At 38.8% G+C, this 18,429-nt stretch overlaps 2 protein-coding genes across 2 annotated transcripts in view; both read right to left on the reverse strand.

Annotated features, from left to right (window-relative positions):
• Window positions 1–5,906, reverse strand: LOC119897183 (NACHT, LRR and PYD domains-containing protein 1 homolog; the record flags this gene model as incomplete). The annotated part of the gene is given in 7 exon segments (XM_038710767.1): window positions 1–603; window positions 784–821; window positions 2,920–2,976; window positions 3,668–3,697; window positions 3,848–3,983; window positions 5,513–5,641; window positions 5,761–5,906. Coding segments are annotated over 7 exon segments (819 nt in total). The 5' UTR covers window positions 5,875–5,906.
• LOC119897180 overlaps window positions 5,870–18,429 on the reverse strand; it is a 25,164-nt gene continuing 12,604 nt past the window's right edge. The window contains exons 7-21 of the mRNA XM_038710765.1: window positions 15,307–15,354; window positions 14,909–14,967; window positions 14,459–14,741; window positions 13,987–14,030; window positions 13,348–13,630; window positions 13,036–13,079; window positions 9,844–10,120; window positions 9,557–9,585; window positions 8,923–9,211; window positions 8,057–8,088; window positions 7,684–7,969; window positions 6,678–6,721; window positions 6,494–6,567; window positions 6,115–6,331; window positions 5,870–6,011 (exon numbers count right to left, since the gene is read on the reverse strand). Coding sequence (XP_038566693.1) covers window positions 6,178–6,331; window positions 6,494–6,567; window positions 6,678–6,721; window positions 7,684–7,969; window positions 8,057–8,088; window positions 8,923–9,211; window positions 9,557–9,585; window positions 9,844–10,120; window positions 13,036–13,079; window positions 13,348–13,630; window positions 13,987–14,030; window positions 14,459–14,741; window positions 14,909–14,967; window positions 15,307–15,354 — 1,946 coding nt within the window. The 3' untranslated portion in view covers window positions 5,870–6,011; window positions 6,115–6,177. The remainder of the gene's footprint in view (window positions 6,012–6,114; window positions 6,332–6,493; window positions 6,568–6,677; window positions 6,722–7,683; window positions 7,970–8,056; window positions 8,089–8,922; window positions 9,212–9,556; window positions 9,586–9,843; window positions 10,121–13,035; window positions 13,080–13,347; window positions 13,631–13,986; window positions 14,031–14,458; window positions 14,742–14,908; window positions 14,968–15,306; window positions 15,355–18,429) is intronic.

Genomic DNA, 18,429 nt, shown 5'->3' on the forward strand with positions numbered 1-18,429 from the left:
AGATATAAATGGCTCATTCTAAGGTAATAAAAACATAATAGTTTATTATGTAAGGTCTTTACACACCACTGAAAACATGGTTATGGATCTTATATTGCATTTCTGTCGATAGATCCTCAGAAAAGTTACACACTGAACCTTTAAAAGTGTAATGAGACAGAAATCCACACAATTTTTAACCTTAAAGTCATCTACCTGAGTTATGATTGTGTTTACATCTGTATTTCAAATCAGCTCATAACATCAGTAACCATCCAATAACTGATTTATAGTTTAAGCAAAACATTTCTAGGAGAAATGGTTGCAGTTCCAGTTACCTTTGGATTCTGAGCTGGTGTCTAGCAATGTCTGCACCAGATCATTCCTGTTTATTGTCCTGAAAACCTTCTTGGTCACCTCCACAGACTGTTGGTTGTAGGTCTGCAGCATCAGATCCACCAGATCTAACATGTCTGCATTCTCCAGTCGGCTGCTTGGGATGCATGGGAGGCCTGCCAGGATGTCACCGTCCTTCAGGAACCACTTGAATTGCTTGAATTCTTCCAATTTTAAATGTTCCAGCATTTTCAAAAGCCTCTCTCTATCCTTTGTGACTTTTGCTGCCTGATGAATTTACAGCAAACAAACAAGAGATGTGATTTGAGTATAACTTAATTGATGGATTGAATATTATAGTTTGAGTTTGGTTTTCATCACCGTTTAAAGTACTGGGTGATTTCCAACCTGCATCTTATTGAATGAAAGCTGTGCTGTGTAGAGTCAGAGTGATGTGACATTACTCACTTGCAGTGGAGACAGGTGTTCATCCATAGAGTGTTGCTCTATGGTGAAAAGAAATAAAAAAAACAGTGGCTGATTTAACATCTGATTTTAAACATTTAGTGTCAGTCTTATTGATTCATAAAGATTTACATAGTTTTTTTTGACTAAATGACCAACAAAGCAAATGCAATCTTGAATCTATCACTCTACTTACTGTGATAAAATGATCAAATAAAGTTGATCAAGTGCAGATACTCTCTGACTGTAATGAGCTGTGATTTAATCTGATCTTAGCCTGCTAGTGTTGTATGTTGTAATACAGCATACAGTGGCAGCATTTGGCTCATATATGGAAGTGAAGTGTGTGTGTGAATGTGAAAATATTATTTGGCTACATAGATTCGCTAAACTCCAAAAACTCTCATTGGCAAAGAACAAAACTTTCAGCTAGCAGGTTGCAGCTCATATCCGCGGTTGCTAATTAACGTTAAGGCTGTGAGTAACTTGATAAAAGGCCAGAATTAAACATGTTGGGTTTGTGTTCTCTTTCCAGTCTGTGCTGGTACTCAGACAAAAATACAGAGGCACAGCAAATAGTTTTCTTCAATGATTAGAGATATAGGCTTCGTCTCACAGAGACTCTTGCTTCATTTAACTTGTCCTCTACTTGCTCTTTCTGGTTTTGAAGACACATTTTTTAGTCGCCTCATTGCCTGCCTATATTTGAACCACTCAATAGATAAGTGTTTGAAAGGTCTACATCATCATTGTCATTTCACATGAGCTTCTAAAGTGAACTCTTAAAGAATACTTTTAGTATTTTAGTAAGTAGAAAGCAGCACAGATATTGGAAAACATTTCATTCAAAAAGAATTGTTTGGATTTTTTTTTTAGCGCATTACGTGATTGGGAAGATTGTCAAGCAAAGCCAATTCAAAGAGTCTGAGAGGCCAAAAGCAATCCAACATTTGATTTCCTGAACTAAGCAAATCTGAAGCCTTGTGTCATTGTGTAACTTGATATGCAATGTATTTGACATTGCAGTGAATTGCAAAGTAAAACTGAAAAAATATTTACACCACAAATACCTGTTGAGCTTAAAGAGGTCATATTATGCTTTTTGGCTTTTTTCCCCTCTCCTTTATTGAGTTATATATCTTTTTTGTGCATGGATTAGGTTTGCAAAGGGAAAAGTCCAGCCCAAAGGAAAACTCTGCTCTGTACTGCCCTTCAAACAGCTCGTTTGTAGTCCAGCCCTTTCCCTTTCATCCCTATGATGACACAGCAAAATGCTCGTCATAATGCTCGCCAAGTGGCTAGTTCAACACACCCTCAGAAACACTGTCATTTGGGAAAAGCTTTTTTGACAATAAATATTAGTTTAGCTTAAAATATTGTTGCTGTAAATTCAGAGGTTATGGTCTCTTTGATCATTTGCCATGACAATGTGCAGATAGTGGAAATGCAGGTGGGATCATCCAGTGAGTTTACATGCATTTAAGTAGCAAGGTTACTCAGCATTTAAAGGCAAAGGATTTCAGTAATCAGATTTTCCCTACCAACCTTATTTTGGGAGCATGGCTTACTGAATGTACACTCACCTAAAGGATTATTAGAAACACCTGTTCAATTTCTCATTAATGCAATTATCTAATCAACCAATCACATGGCAGTTGCTTCAATGCATTTAGGGGTGTGGTCCTGGTCAAGACAATCTCCTGAACTCCAAACTGAATGTCAGAATGGGAAAGAAAGGTGATTTAAGCAATTTTGAGCGTGGCATGGTTGTTGGTGCCAGACGGGCCGAGTATTTCACAATCTGCTCAGTTACTGGGATTTTCACGCACAACCATTTCTAGGGTTTACAAAGAATGGTGTGAAAAGGGAAAAACATCCAGTATGCGGCAGTCCTGTGGGCGAAAATGCCTTGTTGATGCTAGAGGTCAGAGGAGAATGGGCCGACTGATTCAAGCTGATAGAAGAGCAACTTTGACTGAAATAACCACTCGTTACAACCGAGGTATGCAGCAAAGCATTTGTGAAGCCACAACACGCACAACCTTGAGGTGGATGGGCTACAACAGCAGAAGACCCCACCGGGTACCACTCATCTCCACTACAAATAGGAAAAAGAGGCTACAATTTGCAAGAGCTCACCAAAATTGGACAGTTGAAGACTGGAAAAATGTTGCTTGGTCTGATGAGTCTCGATTTCTGTTGAGACATTCAGATGGTCAGAGTCAGAATTTGGCGTAAACAGAATGAGAACATGGATCCATCATGCCTTGTTACCACTGTGCAGGCTGGTGGTGGTGGTGTAATGGTGTGGGGGATGTTTTCTTGGCACACTTTAGTGCCAATTGGGCATCGTTTAAATGCCACGGCCTACCTGAGCAGTGTTTCTGACCATGTCCATCCCTTTATGGCCACCATGTACCCATCCTCTGATGGCTACTTCCAGCAGGATAATGCACCATGTCACAAAGCTCGAATCATTTCAAATTGGTTTCTTGAACATGACAATGAGTTCACTGTACTAAAATGGCCCCCACAGTTACCAGATCTCAACCCAATAGAGCATCTTTGGGATGTGGTGGAATGGGAGCTTCGTGCCCTGGATGTGCATCCCACAAATCTCCATCAACTGCAAGATGCTATCCTATCAATATGGGCCAACATTTCTAAAGAATGCTTTCAGCACCTTGTTGAATCAATGCCACGTAGAATTAAGGTAGTTTTGAAGGCGAAAGGGGGTCAAACACAGTATTAGTATGGTGTTCCTAATAATCCTTTAGGTGAGTGTACTGTTGGTGTAGCTATACTGTTGGTCAGACCGACAGAACGTAAGTTTTTCACACTCTGACAAAAAATTTTTTCTAAATTCAAACGATTTGAAATGTCTTACCTTGCATATTAACCATGCTTTGATATTCACCTGGGAAAAAAGTGCAGAGATAAAGAAAACATGAATATTTTGCTGCTGCCTTTATCAAACAGAAGATGATGCTACATCTGCTTAATGATGCATATTCAACAGAATATGGTACAGTGTAGCTAAATTCTTGTCATATTATCTTAAAATAACCTTTTCGAATTTCATGGGTCCACACTGGTTGACGGTCATTTTTTTGTGTGAGGTTGAGCGTGAAGTTTCTGTCTGGATTTTCAATGTAAACTTCAAAGAAATTTGGGCCTCTGCTTTCACATCTGAGCTTTAAGTCCTGTGAAACAAAATTAAAAAATAAATAAATAAAAAGTAAATGGACTTTGTGATAGAGTACACCAGAATTTCTTTTTCTTTATTTTGCATGTTTTCAAAAAAGGTTAAAAAAAATTGGGGTGGGCCAGAGATGGAACAGCGAAGGATCCAAAGCCTGCATATGAGGTTCTATGTAGGCCCAAAAATGACGTCAAAACCCTGAGACATCCAGTCGCACACGACAGATGTAACCGTATTGTTTAGATTACAAACTCCGTGTGAGTTTAAAAGCCATCAGTGATGCTGCATTGGTCTTGTAGGTGGGCCCACTGAGCCAAGAAACTATTTGTTGGCGCAGCTATGTAGCTACCAGAATTTGATGTTTCTGCCGTTGCTCTACGTCATTAAACCATGCTTATGCTGCGCAACCATGAGCAGAAGACAGTGGTGCCAACAGGAAGTAGCCATGTAGTAGCATTTCATAGGACCAAAACTGGCTTCATTACTCTCCATTCAAACCTGCGGGGTAGCCAGTAATATAGACTACTGTCTATAGGCAAAATAAACAAACAACTAGACAGGCCTCATGACAAATATGCCTGCTGTATCTTAAAATGTTTGTCTCAAATGGATGATCACATATATCGGGTTAGCGAGTTATGACTTCAGATGAAGTACATTTTATTGTCATGGAGACATCACAAATTTCTCATCTTGTTAGCTCAAGATAATAAATACTGCTCATATTATTTAGAGATTATTTACAGATATTTGTATGTTAACATGCTATCTCTCCCCTAAAAATTGGATAATGAAATAATAATTATTAGAGAAAAGCCCTAAAGTAAGAGTTTTTCCTGCTGATTTTACGTTTCAAGCACAAGTCTCTCTTGATTTAAAGTAAAGGTTTTAAACACTCTACAGTATCATAAATAGGTTACAATTTTTCTGCCTTTTTACTGATATTGTGCTTTTCACTTTAATTTGGGCAGCACTTCCAGTTGTTTTTAAGCATGCTATACAAACCTCAAAAACCAGACGTTTTGAGATCCATCTAATCCAAACACACATGCTTAAATGAAACAAGAAACTGCAGTTGTTGGTATCATTTCAGATTTTTAAAAACATTTATAAAAATAAAACTGAAATGGAGGCAAGTTGAACAGAAATTATCCTTAAAGTCGGAAAGGGTGTTGATCTCTGAGATTTCATCACTACAGTAGCTGGAGAAAGAAACAAGCCTATAGTGCCACACAGCTTGTGTATGGGTGAGTGGAGAGAGGTTTATACAAGACTTCAAGCCTGACAAATATTTTAGAAAAATAGTATGCCTTTAACTGTACTGTTATAGATTGGCCTAAGACCTTTGTGTGAGACTATAGTATAGTACATTACCAAAACAAGTAGGTAAAGTTAGATCATTTTGTCATGTTTTCTTGTTTAAAATATCCAAAACCAGAGAAACTGTTGTTCGACCATACTCATCTTCTAGTGTCTTTCTAACGTCTGAACCACAGTTCATTCCATAAATTTCAGTAGTCCAAACCGTACTTTAGGAGAAACTTTTGCACCATTCACATCTGCCTTTAAGATGAAACGATCACGCATTTTCAGGGACTTCTCTGGATGTGGCTTTCTGATTACTTTGTATCCATAAGATACATTCCTGTTGTCCATTGCCTTAAAAAAAAAAAAAAAAACACGGTTACATTGGCCAACATTTTTTGTGTGTTGTGTATTTTCTGTGGTGTCTGTATCTTATTCTGATTGGTATTGGTAAAAGTAAGATATTCAGTAACCTCTTGTAGACCAGGATCACGTGGGATCAGATAAACATGCAGTGTCAGGAATGCTGTGTTGGTCTGATATATTAACACATTACAGTTTATTTTCACTGGAATGCCAGCTTTCATCAAGACTGCTCTTGGTGAAAAAACTGGTTCAGACAGCTTGACATGGGACGACGTGACCTCAGACACTTTTTCCACAACATCTCCACAGTCATCTATGTGTAGGACTGCAAACTTGTCAGATATTTTAGGGACATCATCTGCACAAAATACAAGAACACACAATTAGTCAGGAGGAAGGAATTGTGTCAGTTTTTTGTGCACTTTACAAAGAATTTTGTACATTTCTTCATGTCCACTTACCAATGCAGATCCAGTGTGGCAGGTACACATCATCAAACCTTCCAGCAATGACTGTGATGTCCATTAGGGGACCTGCAGGTATGTATTTGATGTTTTCCATCCTCTCCATTGGTTCGTCCCAAGAGCAAAACTGGTACCTAAAGCTGACCTTTTCCTTACAGGCCCAGCGCAAGCCAGAGAACTGCATTCAAAGTGGTTTCCTGCTTCAGACTGTAGGCTAAGAAGTGAAGAACAAAACTAGTGAGTTTGTGTATATGTACAAAAATACTGTATTAGGGGCACAACGGAATAAATATATTTTTCCAAGAAATAAGGGTAACTGTTTCCTCTAGTTCCAGTTTGCTGTGTTGAGTTTTTTGGATATTTTGGTTAGTTTTACCTGTAAGTTGGAGTCTCATCTGCACCTGTACTGTTCATTTTAGGGTCAAGTTTAGTCCAGTCACTGGAGTCCAGCTGCAGAGGACAATCATTTAAAATAGAAAAGTCTCTTTTTGCATCATCCTAATTGAATAAGTAAATAACAAATAACTGAACTGAATAAATTAATGAATGTAAGTGATTACCACAGTGCTTCCACAAGCCTCAAGCTCCAAGCTTCTTGAAGGCCCTTGTGAAGACACGTTGGATTTTTTTAAAATTATGTTATGACATGAAAATTATTCCAAGTAAAAACAAGCATTCAACAATCAGCAGGCATATGTAAATGTGTAGGCATGTGTATATGTGGGTGTGCATGTATGTGTGTGTAACAACAGAAGTTCAGAGTGAGGGAAGTGGCGAACATGACCACGTCGGTGGTTCATCAGCCGCTGATTCAAAATGGTGGATCGATCCGTGAAGCTTAAGAAAGGGGTTGAGACACCCAAATGGCGTGGAGCACAGTTTGAGTTAGACTACAGCTGTGGATTACAGATATGTGTGTATTCCGATGTTTGTGTAGTGTGTGAGTGTGTAAATGTGGAGGTCAGTATAGAAAAGGAGAGAAAAAAAATGGAAAAGGGGCGCATAAAGAAAGGGCTATAAGATCCTGGTTACCATGGTTACGTACAATGTAACACACTATCACACAGCACATGCAGTGAAATCGCATTCAATCAGCAGGTACAGGCATAATCTTGAAAGGGTGTTGCTTTTGTCTCCACAGATGCAAAAACACAAATCCTAACTACTGAGGTGAAACACAATAACTACCACTTTATCGCACGGGAACCAGCGGTGACCTTTCATTCGACAGTCGTGTTCTTGGACTTCAGTCACAGCTATTGGCCTCACCCACAATGTCAGGAATAAACCTAACTAACAGAGGCAACGAGAATTAGCCAATCAGAGGCAGAGTTGTCCATAGAGCCACGAGCACGCTAAACCACTGATAGAGTGACTGATGTCATTAGTCAGCATATAGGATATATGCTTCTAGATAAAATAACATTTAAAACAAACACACATTCAGATTGGTGCCTGACTGTCCATATGTAAGAGTAACATTAAAGAAAAATAATAAAGACCACACTCTGTATACCAAATTTTTGATATTCAAATAATAATAATGTAGTTTTTTTCACAACTTACCTTTAGATCCTGAGCTGATGTCTGACAACTTCTGCGCCAGATCAGTCCTGCTCATCTTCTTTAAAACCTCCCTGGTCACCTCCACTGACTGTTGGCCGTAGATCTCCACCATCAGCTCCACTGTTTCAACTCTGTCTGCCATCTCCATTCTGTGTCTTGGGATTCTTGGGAGGCCTTCCTTGATGTTAGTGTACTGCAGGACACGACTGAATTTCTTGAGATCCCTGTCACTTAAATATTCCAGTGTTTCCAAAAGCTTCTCCTGAAGTGATGTCATGGTTACTTCCTGATGGATTAGGAGTGATCAGAGGGCATTAAGTAAATGTTTTCAACCTGCATCTATTGAATGAAAGCTGTGATGTGTCAGACTCACTCTCTTGAACAGCGCAGGTTGATGTTCATCCTCTGAGGATAAAAGAAATAAAAACTGAGGTTTATTTTTGTGTTTCTCTGTGGATTTGTGGTTTTGTGTTTGTATTTTGGTGTGTGTGTGTGTGAGTGGACGTTCCCAAGGCCCGGAGGCAGTCCCCAGGTTTGTCGGAGTCGCAGCTGTTCTGTATCGGCTCATTACGTGTACTACAAGACCTGCTGCTTTCCTGCTCCTCGTCGCCAGATTATTCCTAACCATTTCACATTCGTTTCGAGTTTCCTGCTGAGAGGTTGCCAGCCGACGGAGGAGTTACCTGTTCACTTCGCACTGCCTGTGGATCGGCTTTTTCTGTCTGGAAAACTCACCAACGCTGCCTGCCTCGCCTCTGCTCAGAAGTACTTTTTGTTGCTTAATAAAACTATGTGAACTTTCCTCTGCTTCTGGTCGTGTTTGTGTCCGCACTTGGGTTCAGCCTTAAGCGAAACGCAACAATTTTCTTATTACACGTAATATAATAGAGTATAATCGACTTTTCAAAGGCTCAGTTACTACAAAAAGAAATAAAATGAAACAAATTCACTGCAAAATGATTATTAACACCATCACAATTTAAAGCATTCAAATCCAACAGCCCAGAAACTAAATTACTAAACTTATTAAACTTCTATCATTCAGTTTATGTTGTGTAAGAGTTGTTGATTTAATTCATTATTTCATATATATAATCTATTGATCCCTGCCCCGTGTTTTACATTTCTTATCGGTGATGATGACAGAGTTAGCACTTAAAGCAGATTTACTTTTATTTATTATGAATTAAAATTGTATGAGTGTATTATGTAATATGACAGTTGTCTTTATTGTCTTACCTTTGAGTCTTGACCACTTGGGGTTGGACCACTTCATCATCATTTCATCCATGGCCATCATTGTTAAAAACTCCCTGGTCACCTCCACAGACTGTTGGCCGTAGATCTCCACCATCAGCTCCACTATTTCATCTCTGTCTGCCATCTCTATCTGGTGTCTTGGGATTCCTGGGAGACCTTCCTTCGTGTGTTTGTGCTGCAGAAACAACTTGAATTGCTCGAGCTCCCCATAACTTAAATCTTTCAGTGTTTCCAAAAGCTTCTTCTGAAGTGATGTCATGGTCGCTTCCTGATGGATTCAAAGTGATCAGAGGGCATTTATGTCATTTCTCCACTATAGTGATGAAACAATAATTTCATGATTTCTATGTCATGAGAGAATTGTAAGAACTAATATAACCATCACAACACAGTATGATTCATTTGATTTATTTCTTTAAACTGGTTATTAGTAATTGTGCTGTCTTGACTGTCTCTAACTCTCTTTGCCACCAAAAGCAGCAATAAGCCACTTGATCACATTTCCTTATCACTTCTACAGCAGCTGTGGTTCTGGTTTAAAAACGTCTTCACTTTTAACCTGTAACTACTAAATGAAAGCTGTGTAAAGTGTGTCTGATGTAACACTACTCACTTTCTGAAACCATGCAGACTGGAAATCCACTGAGGAGAAAGAAAACAGAAAATGACTCATTACTGATTCAAAATGAGAACATAAACAACTTTTATCAGATTTAGTTGCTTTAGTTGCGATTTCTGCAGTCAAAGTAAGCCTGCCCCCTACTTTTGTCATATTTCTCATTGGCAACTAGAGTTAGAGCCAAATCAGATTAACTGTGTTATTATGAATTATAAAATTTATTACACATTTATGAAACATATGATTATGTGAAGTGGCAGTTTTTGTCTTCTATCTCTGACCTTTGGATCTTGAGCTGGTCTCTGACAACCTGTCTACCAGATCAGTCCTGTTTATGTCCATTAAAACCTCCTTGGTCACTTCCACGGTCCGCTCGCCACAGGTCTGCACCATTAGATGCACTAGTTCATCTTCACTTTTTACACAGTTCAATTGACTTAATGAGATTTGTGGTAAACTCTTTTGGAAGTACGTGAACTGGAGCAACCGCATGAACTTCTCGAGCTCCCTGTGACTTAAATCCTTCAGTGTTTCCAAAAGAAACTGTTCAACAGCTGCCTGAAAAAAAAAAAGGATCCGTTAAGCAAATGTGTAATTTCTCGATGTGTATAGTTAAAGATTTTTTCTTTGTATTTAATCTGGGTTTTAGACAGAGTATAGATGTTGGTTTGATGCTGGTTTAATATTAAAATTTTTGCCAGATTTTGTTTTATTTGTTCCCAAATTCTGTGTTTTCTGTTTAAATTTTTTGGAATTCTGTGTTTTACTATTAAAGCACATTTTGTCATAAGACATACTGTGTAATGATGTGGTGGATGACTGAAATTTCAAAAGGAAAATTAGGACTGACAACTAATAGTCGAAGATTCGATGCTTTGATGGGCGGAGCCTGATTCGACTGTCAATCTCACAGTCGAAGCTTCGCAGTGAAACAAAGATCGTGCCATTTTGGCGATATGGGGATGCTCAACGTCTGATTTTACATAGAACTACCAGTTTTCTCCCAAAAAGTTAATCTACAGTCTGTTCCAATACACATTTCAACGTTTAATGCTGTAAATAAACATGTAAAAAGAAAAAAACTTTCAATAAATGTTTTTAAAGTGCGTGAATGAATCAAAAATCGTAACCCTAACCCTGGGTCGTCATAGCGTATGTGTATGCCTAGCGTGTATGTAGTAGCAGTGGTGGGACACTTGCTGAAGAGACGGAGCGGATCCCCCGGTGTTATGCCGAGTTGTCCGCACCTCGCGGGACTTTCGGATAATTTATCACCGTTGATGAACAACACAAAGAATATTTTATTGTTTTTAAATAGCCGCTACTTACTACTAATAGACCTGCAAGAAACCGCGACGTGCATGCAGTTGTCAGCAGCACGGCATGCATGCTAAACTCTGCACAAGACCGGTGAATAGCAGGCGAGAGAGAAAAAGAGAGACAAGCTCTGCAGCTTCTCATGATTAAAGCGGAGCCACCATGCCGCCAGAAAAGGACCATGATGGCAGCCAGTGCAGACGTGTGGTTCTGAGCTCCGGAAGTTTTTGAGTACCGGTCGCTTTATCCAAAGACAAAAACTGCAAAAAGTGAACGTAAAGGACAGCGGCCAGCAAGCAAAAGAGAAAAATGTAATAACACAAGTCTAATACGGACGTATTATTGTCGCATGAAACAACCTTGTTAATAGCTGCAACCGAGCTCTGCTAGCTAGCCTATTTACATTACAAGCTAATGTTAACCTGCCTATTGAACGTTGACCATGCCAAGTGAAGAGCAGAAGAGGGGGGAACTTTCTAATGGACTTTAAAGATGTCTGAAACCCCTGTGTCAAGTCCAAACACAATAAAGATTTTGTTCAAGCAGCCAGGAGAAGGAAGTGTCCAATCCCGACATATTAAAAGCTATCCAGGAATTAACAAGCAGATCTACCTCCCTTGAACAAAATATTAGCAAAAACACTGCAGACATTTTGTCCATCAAAGAAAATGTTGAAGGGATGGATCATTGGATGAAAACAACTAATGAGAAGATACATGCTATAAGAAAAAAAAATCTCAAGATAAAAAAAAAAAGATACAAAAAAAATAAGATACGAAGATTGAAGAAGCAGAACAATAGTCGATGCTGGATTTCTCAATAATATTGTACACCAGATTGGACATCCCAGGGAAGACAGGAGCCCATGTCCACTTCACTATGCGCACCTTCAGGCACAAAATCTGGCAGTGTCAGAAAAAGCTTTGGCCATTGGTTGACAAAGCGCGGAAGGAGGGGAAAATGTGACTTGGTGCGGCCCTGAGGTGATCATCGACGGAGTTACTGCAGACACGGTAAAAGAAATGATATAAGCATCACTTGATCTCTTGACTATGTGGTCCTACTTTAGATGTTGGTTTTGCCGAGACGGATCTAAAACAACAGGTTGGTCTAGATATTATACATTAGTCAAGTTAACAAAATTTTGTATGAAAGATTCCTTTGTGTCAAGTATTTTCCTATAACAGAGAATTTAATCTTGTAATGAAAGCTATTCCCAATGGTCTATCATATTTAATGAAATGTTATCTTCAATATGAGCAAGCACTGAGGTTAGAACCCCCTTTGATGATAAATGGTATTGTTATTATGAAAGCTAAATGCAACAATAAGCATATACGTAATAACCTGTAACAGAAGAAAAATTACTCCTAAAGGTAAATTCATCTGGGACTACATTCTCTACAGGTATCTATTGGAATAAGGCATGGTTACTCCCATTCAAATTTTGTATTAACAATAAAATTAATAAAGTGCACATTAAAATTGTAAATGCTCCGTATTTGTATAGCGCCTTTCTAGCCTTTTCGACCACTCATTCTGATTTTTCACTGGCCACATGCATTTTGTTTCCCTTCATATCAATAAAGACATTTCCACCATAAATTGGTTCAGAATATGTCTTTAGACATCACAGTACATCTGCATTCACCAGTCACACACATTCATACACTGAGCCTAAGCGCTCAAACGGAAACTAACATTGTGTAACATGTGTTTTTTGCCCAACTTAAGTTCAAATTAATTGAACTCCTGAGGCGACAAGCAGAAGCAAATTGCCTTTGTGTGAGAAAACAATTTTTTTTAATATAGCCTAATTATATTTGATAGTGTCATTCTTTCAGGGGGGGTGGGCCGCCATGTCTATCATCACATCAGTGGTGGACATTACTGCTAAAGAGCTCAACCATAAAACTGGGGTGGGTAATGTTGGATATAGTTTGGACATCCCTTCGGGGACTCCCTCCAAAGCCTCTCCCCCAAAACACATTTTCATCCGCAGTGAGTGCACAGGCAGAATTCACACAGACAGGCAGTTAGTTAGTTAGACAGGCAGGTACGCCAGCAAATATTTTCATTCAAACTGAATGAAGTCCTTGTCAGATGCCATGCTTATTACAGGCCTGCAATACAGGATTTTTCATAGTCAGACTCACTCTCTCGAATGGTGCAGGTCGATGTTCATCCACAGAGTGTTTCTCTGAGGAGAAAAGAAATTTAAAATGACTCAGAGTATTATAAACGATTTAACATAGACTATACGTATACTATAAGTTACTTCAAAAGGAAATAAAATAAAACACTATTTCATTAATGATTTATTGACCCCTGCCCACTGTTATATGATGATTTTTAATTAAAGCAGATTCACATTTTTTTATCATAAATAAATTATAAAATGTATTTATTATACATTTCTGAGACGCATGATTATGTGATATGACAACTTTTTATCTTCTTGGTCTTACTTTTGAGTGCGGAGCTGGGTTTTGACAATTTCTCCATCATATCAGTCCTGTTCATCTTCTTCAAAACCTCCCTGGTCAACTCCACAGACTGTTGGCCATAGTTCTCCACCATCAGTCTGACTATTTCTGCTCTGTCTGTGTGTCTCAACGTCCATGAGATGTATGGGAGGTCCTTCTGGGAGACAATCCACTGCAGGAACTCCTTGAATTTCTTGAGCTCCTTGTTACTCAAATCATTCAGGGTTTCCAAAAGCAGCTGTTCAACAGCTGCTATTGTTGCAACCTGAAACGATCAAAACGTTCAGGGAAAATATATTTAATCTGCTGGACCAATTAAAAATATGTTTGTTTCTGCCAGATCACGCGATGTATTGATCCATTTGGTTATTGCTGTTGCATTGATTATAGTTCACAACATAAATTTTATTGATGTTGTGAACTTGTTGTGAACTTGTTGTGTTCTTATTTTCTTTTCAAATTGAACACACAAAAAACACACAAAAAACTACAACTCTTTTCACAAACACTGAAATGAGTCAGAGCAGGAGAGCATGTTTTGTATTTATTTATATTTTAACACTTTGAAAAATGATTTGAAGTACGCTAAAAAGATGTTTGATCAATGTTTATTTTACTTACTCTCTGGATCAGTGCAGACCGGTGTTCATCTGCAGAAAGTTTCTCTGAGGAGAAAAGTGGTAAAAGTAATGAGTGATTCATCCAACATCTGACAATAAACAATGTTATAAGGCAATACTGCTTTCTAAATATTTACAGAACACAAAAACCTTACACCTCCTCAACAGTGACATATACGTTGTAAATGTATATATTATATAATATATATATAATAATTATAATTATATATTTTGAACTCCAGATGGTGTATCTTCTCTAAATTAGATATATAGTTTATATACGTTATACACTGTATATATACATACATACATACATAGCACATATAGTATATACAGTATATACACACTGTATGTATATATACACTATACTATGTATATATTTTATGTATCATGTAAAGAGAATAAGACATGGCACAAGTTATGAGACACATGTTAAGGACCAGTTTTATGATTTTAACATGTTTTTGTCTTACTTTTGGGTCCTGAGCTGCTGTCTGACAACCTCTGCGCCAGATCAGTCCTCTCTATCATCTTTAAAACCTCCTTGGTCTTCTCCACAGAATGTTGGCCATAGAGCTGCACCATTAAAATCACTGTAACCTGAATGTCTGTTGCCTCCAGCAGCATTAATGTGATGTCTGAGAAACACTGAATTTGACTCAGGAAGACATAATATATGAAGTCCTTGAGCTGCCCTCCACTCAAATCAGCCAGCGTTTCCAGAAGCAGCTCTATAACAGATGCCATTGTTTCTACCTGGTGAATTCAGAGCAAATGTTCATGGTGATTGCAACCATGTTTATATTTTTATTTTCAATTAATCAATTACCAAAAAATAGTTATTTTATATATATATATGGTTAACCAATCACTTAATGGATGAATAGTTTCAGTTTTAGTTTAAAGTCAGACAGATTACTCACTTTTTCAGTCACTGCAGGCCAATGCTCATCCACAGAGTGTTTCTCTGTTGATACAGGAACTATAGAAACCCGTTAATGATTAATTTAACATCAGGCTTTATAATGAGACACTGTCAGACTATAAAAATACTAATATTAAGGATTCACTGCAAAATGGACAGAACATTTACTTAATAGTAATATCATAAAAATCATTTCTCGACTTCACGTGATGAACACTTGTCAACATGACATCAGATTTGCTATTACACTCACTGTTTAAGGTTCATACACTGATATGTAAATTTAAATAAATATAGGGCTTTGAGGAAACTTTATTCTTAGTTCAATTAATTATATTTGTTGTTTTCATATATCTTATTTAGTGTTTTAAGTGTTTTTATCTATTATAGACCTACCTTTCTCTGTGGTATTCACACCAAAGGCTTCAGCAGATGATCCTTCAGCTGCAATGCATTTAATGAAAATTTTTATTGTAATAATAAATACACTGTGTGTACCCTTTCTGTGTACTTGTTCTAACTATAATACTAGGTCCTGAGAATAAAAGTCTTTTATTATTTAAGTTTCAGGTGTGTGAAAGAAGTAGTCATGGTCAATGAGAAAGCTATTCTACAGACAAAGAACATGTGGCCCAAAAAAGAAGAATGTTTTCAAAGAAAAGATGTTGAGAGAACTTGGAAAACACAACATTTACAAAAAAGGACCAAAGTTAACAGATTCATTAATCCTCAGAACATCGTTGCTTTAAAGTCCAAAACATTCACCTCTAAAGGATAATTTTTTTGAAAAGTGGTGGGAACATTTAAGGGTTCAGATTAGGGGTGAGACGAAACACTTAGTCCACAAGACATGATAATGCATAATATTGGAGTCACGAGAACAAGACAACAAGATACTTCAATGCTATTTAGAAGAAATATTCATTGATGAAATAAGCTATTCAATTGTGGGGTCTGGGGTCCCACCCCAGAAGATTTTGAGCATTAAACTCTTAATTTCTTGCAGTCTAGAGACATATTCTGAACCAATTTATGGTGGAAATGTCTTTATTGATATGAAGGGAAACAAAATGCATGTGGCCAGTGACAAATCAGAAAATAAAAATATTCTTGAATATAATTCAGTAATAAGCAGCTTGTTTTTTTGGCCTAAGTTACTTTTTTTGGACATGGTAGATTTGTTTCTTCCATATTTACATTGCAATATTTTCCTATTAGGCATGTAAACCTTTCTCATAGAATCTTAATTTGTTCTAATTTTCAGAAAACTTTTAGCAAATGCTTTCAAAAAGTGTTGGGGACGAAACCAGCCATTTCAAAAAGTGTTGGGGACGAAACCAGCCATTTCAAAAAGTGTTGGGGACAGCACTTTGTAACCATGTATATTTATTATTATACATTAATGTATTATGCACCACAGTTACCTCTGCAAATCAAATTGCCTCACCGATATACAAACCTGGATGCAAACAAACTTCCTCCCCCAACTCGATTAAAATAAATCTGACAGGTTTCATCGGCACCAAATCACTCACAAAAAACACCAACAACTTCAGTCTCTCCATCAACAACTCTACCAAGTCCCCATCCCCACATAACCACAACCTCGGAGTCATCTTTGTCAGCAACCATATAACCATATCACCAGGACTGCCTTCTTTCACCTCAAAAACATTACCTGTCTCCATCCATCACTCACCTTCTCTGCTGCCGAAACCTCGATCCATGCCTTCGTTACATCCAGAATTGACTACTGCAATAGCGTCCTCTATCTTCCAAGCCCTAAATAAACTTCAATATATCCAAAACTGTCCACACCCACACCTGTGACCAGGCGCTTTGAGAAACTGGTTCTTCAGCACATAAAGAACAACATCCCAGCCAGCCTGGACCCTCACCAGTTTGCTTTCAGAACCAACAGATCCACAGAGGATGCCACATCCACTGCCCTCCACTCAGCCCTCACACACCTTGAAAAAAACAACACCTACATCAGAACGCTGTCTGTGGATTTCAGCTCAGCATTCAACACAATCTCCACCATGAAACTGATCAGCAAACTCAGCACTCTGGGTTTAAATACAATGCTCTACAACTGTAGACACCCTCACAAACAGACCCCAGTCAGTTAAGATTGGCGGACACACTTCCTCCCCTCTAGTTTTCTGCACTGGAGCCCCCCCAGGTCTGTGTGCTCAGCCCCCTCCTGTTCATGCTGTACACCCACAAGTTCACACAGAGAGAACTCTGTTATAAAGTTTGCGGACGGCACCACCATCATCGGCCGGATTTCAAACAACGAGGGTTCATATCGGGAGGAAAGTGACAATCTTCCAGAGTGGTGCACAGCAAACAACTTCTGCTTAACTTTTAGGAAGAAGGAGATAAAGACACACACTCTTGTCTACATCAGTGGAGCTGAGGTGGATCAGGTGAACAGTTTCAGGTTCCTCGGAATCAGCATCACAGAGTGTTAGGAGTGTGGTATTTGTGTTCATGTCTTTCCTGTTTAAGTCTGTTTTTGGTTCTCTGTTTGTCTGTAGTCTTGTTCAGTTAGTTCCTAGTCCTGTGCGTTAGTTAATATCTTTTGTGTTTACTCCTGGTCTTGTGTTCCCTGTTTAGTCTTGTGTATTCCCTTGTTCTTTTACTGGTTCTGTTTAGCTCTGTCGCATTCTTGGTTATTCACTCTGCCCCATGTCTGCTTGTCTAAGTGCTCTCTCTGTTGTCTCTGCCTGCCTGCCTCTCTGTTTTCCTGCTGTCTCTCTGCCTCCCTCGTTAGCCTCATGTCTGTCACCTGCGTTGCTCCCGCCCTGCTCATTATCCCTGGTATATATGTGTGGTCTTTCTGTTCAGCCCTTGTCCGGTGTTCGTGTTACCTTCTGTGCGTGGATTCCCCAGTGTTAAGTCTTGTTGCCTGTCTTCCTCGTCGTGTCTCTCTGTTTCCCTGCTCATTTTGGATTCTCACCTGTTTGGATAACCTGTTTTTGGACTCTGTTGATCAGCCACTCTGCTTGTAAGTGTGCTCGCCTTTAGTTTGTATTAAACCCCGTTCAACTGTTCCTCCTCTGCCTTGCGTCCTGCGTTTGGGTCCTCCAACCTGCCTCCACCCCACCCACCGTAACACAGAGAACCTGACATGGTCATCTCACATCTCCACGCTGGGGAAGAAAGCCCAGAAACTACTATATTTCTTGAGGAAGCTTAAGAAGGCCAAATTCCCGTGCCAAGTTCTTGTCAGCTTTTACAAAGGAGCAACAGAAAGCATCCTGACTGGAAACATCAGTAACCGGCATGGGATGTGCACGGCCCAGGCCAGGAGGGCTCTGCAGCGGGTGATTAAAACTGCTCAGAAGATCATTGTACCCATCTCTCGAGCATCAGTGATATGGGTGAGGTGCCTACGCAGAGCCCAAAGGATACAGACCTTTCACCACTGCTGCCCCCTCACTGTGTATCTTATACGTACATAATTACTGATTTTACTGAGAAGCGCTATAGAAATAAATAGTATTATCTTTA

This window comes from Micropterus salmoides, unplaced genomic scaffold (genome assembly GCF_014851395.1).
Source record: "Micropterus salmoides isolate LMB-PRFRI ecotype aquatic unplaced genomic scaffold, ASM1485139v1 Ms_hic_scaffold_11, whole genome shotgun sequence".
NCBI lineage: Eukaryota > Metazoa > Chordata > Actinopteri > Centrarchiformes > Centrarchidae > Micropterus > Micropterus salmoides.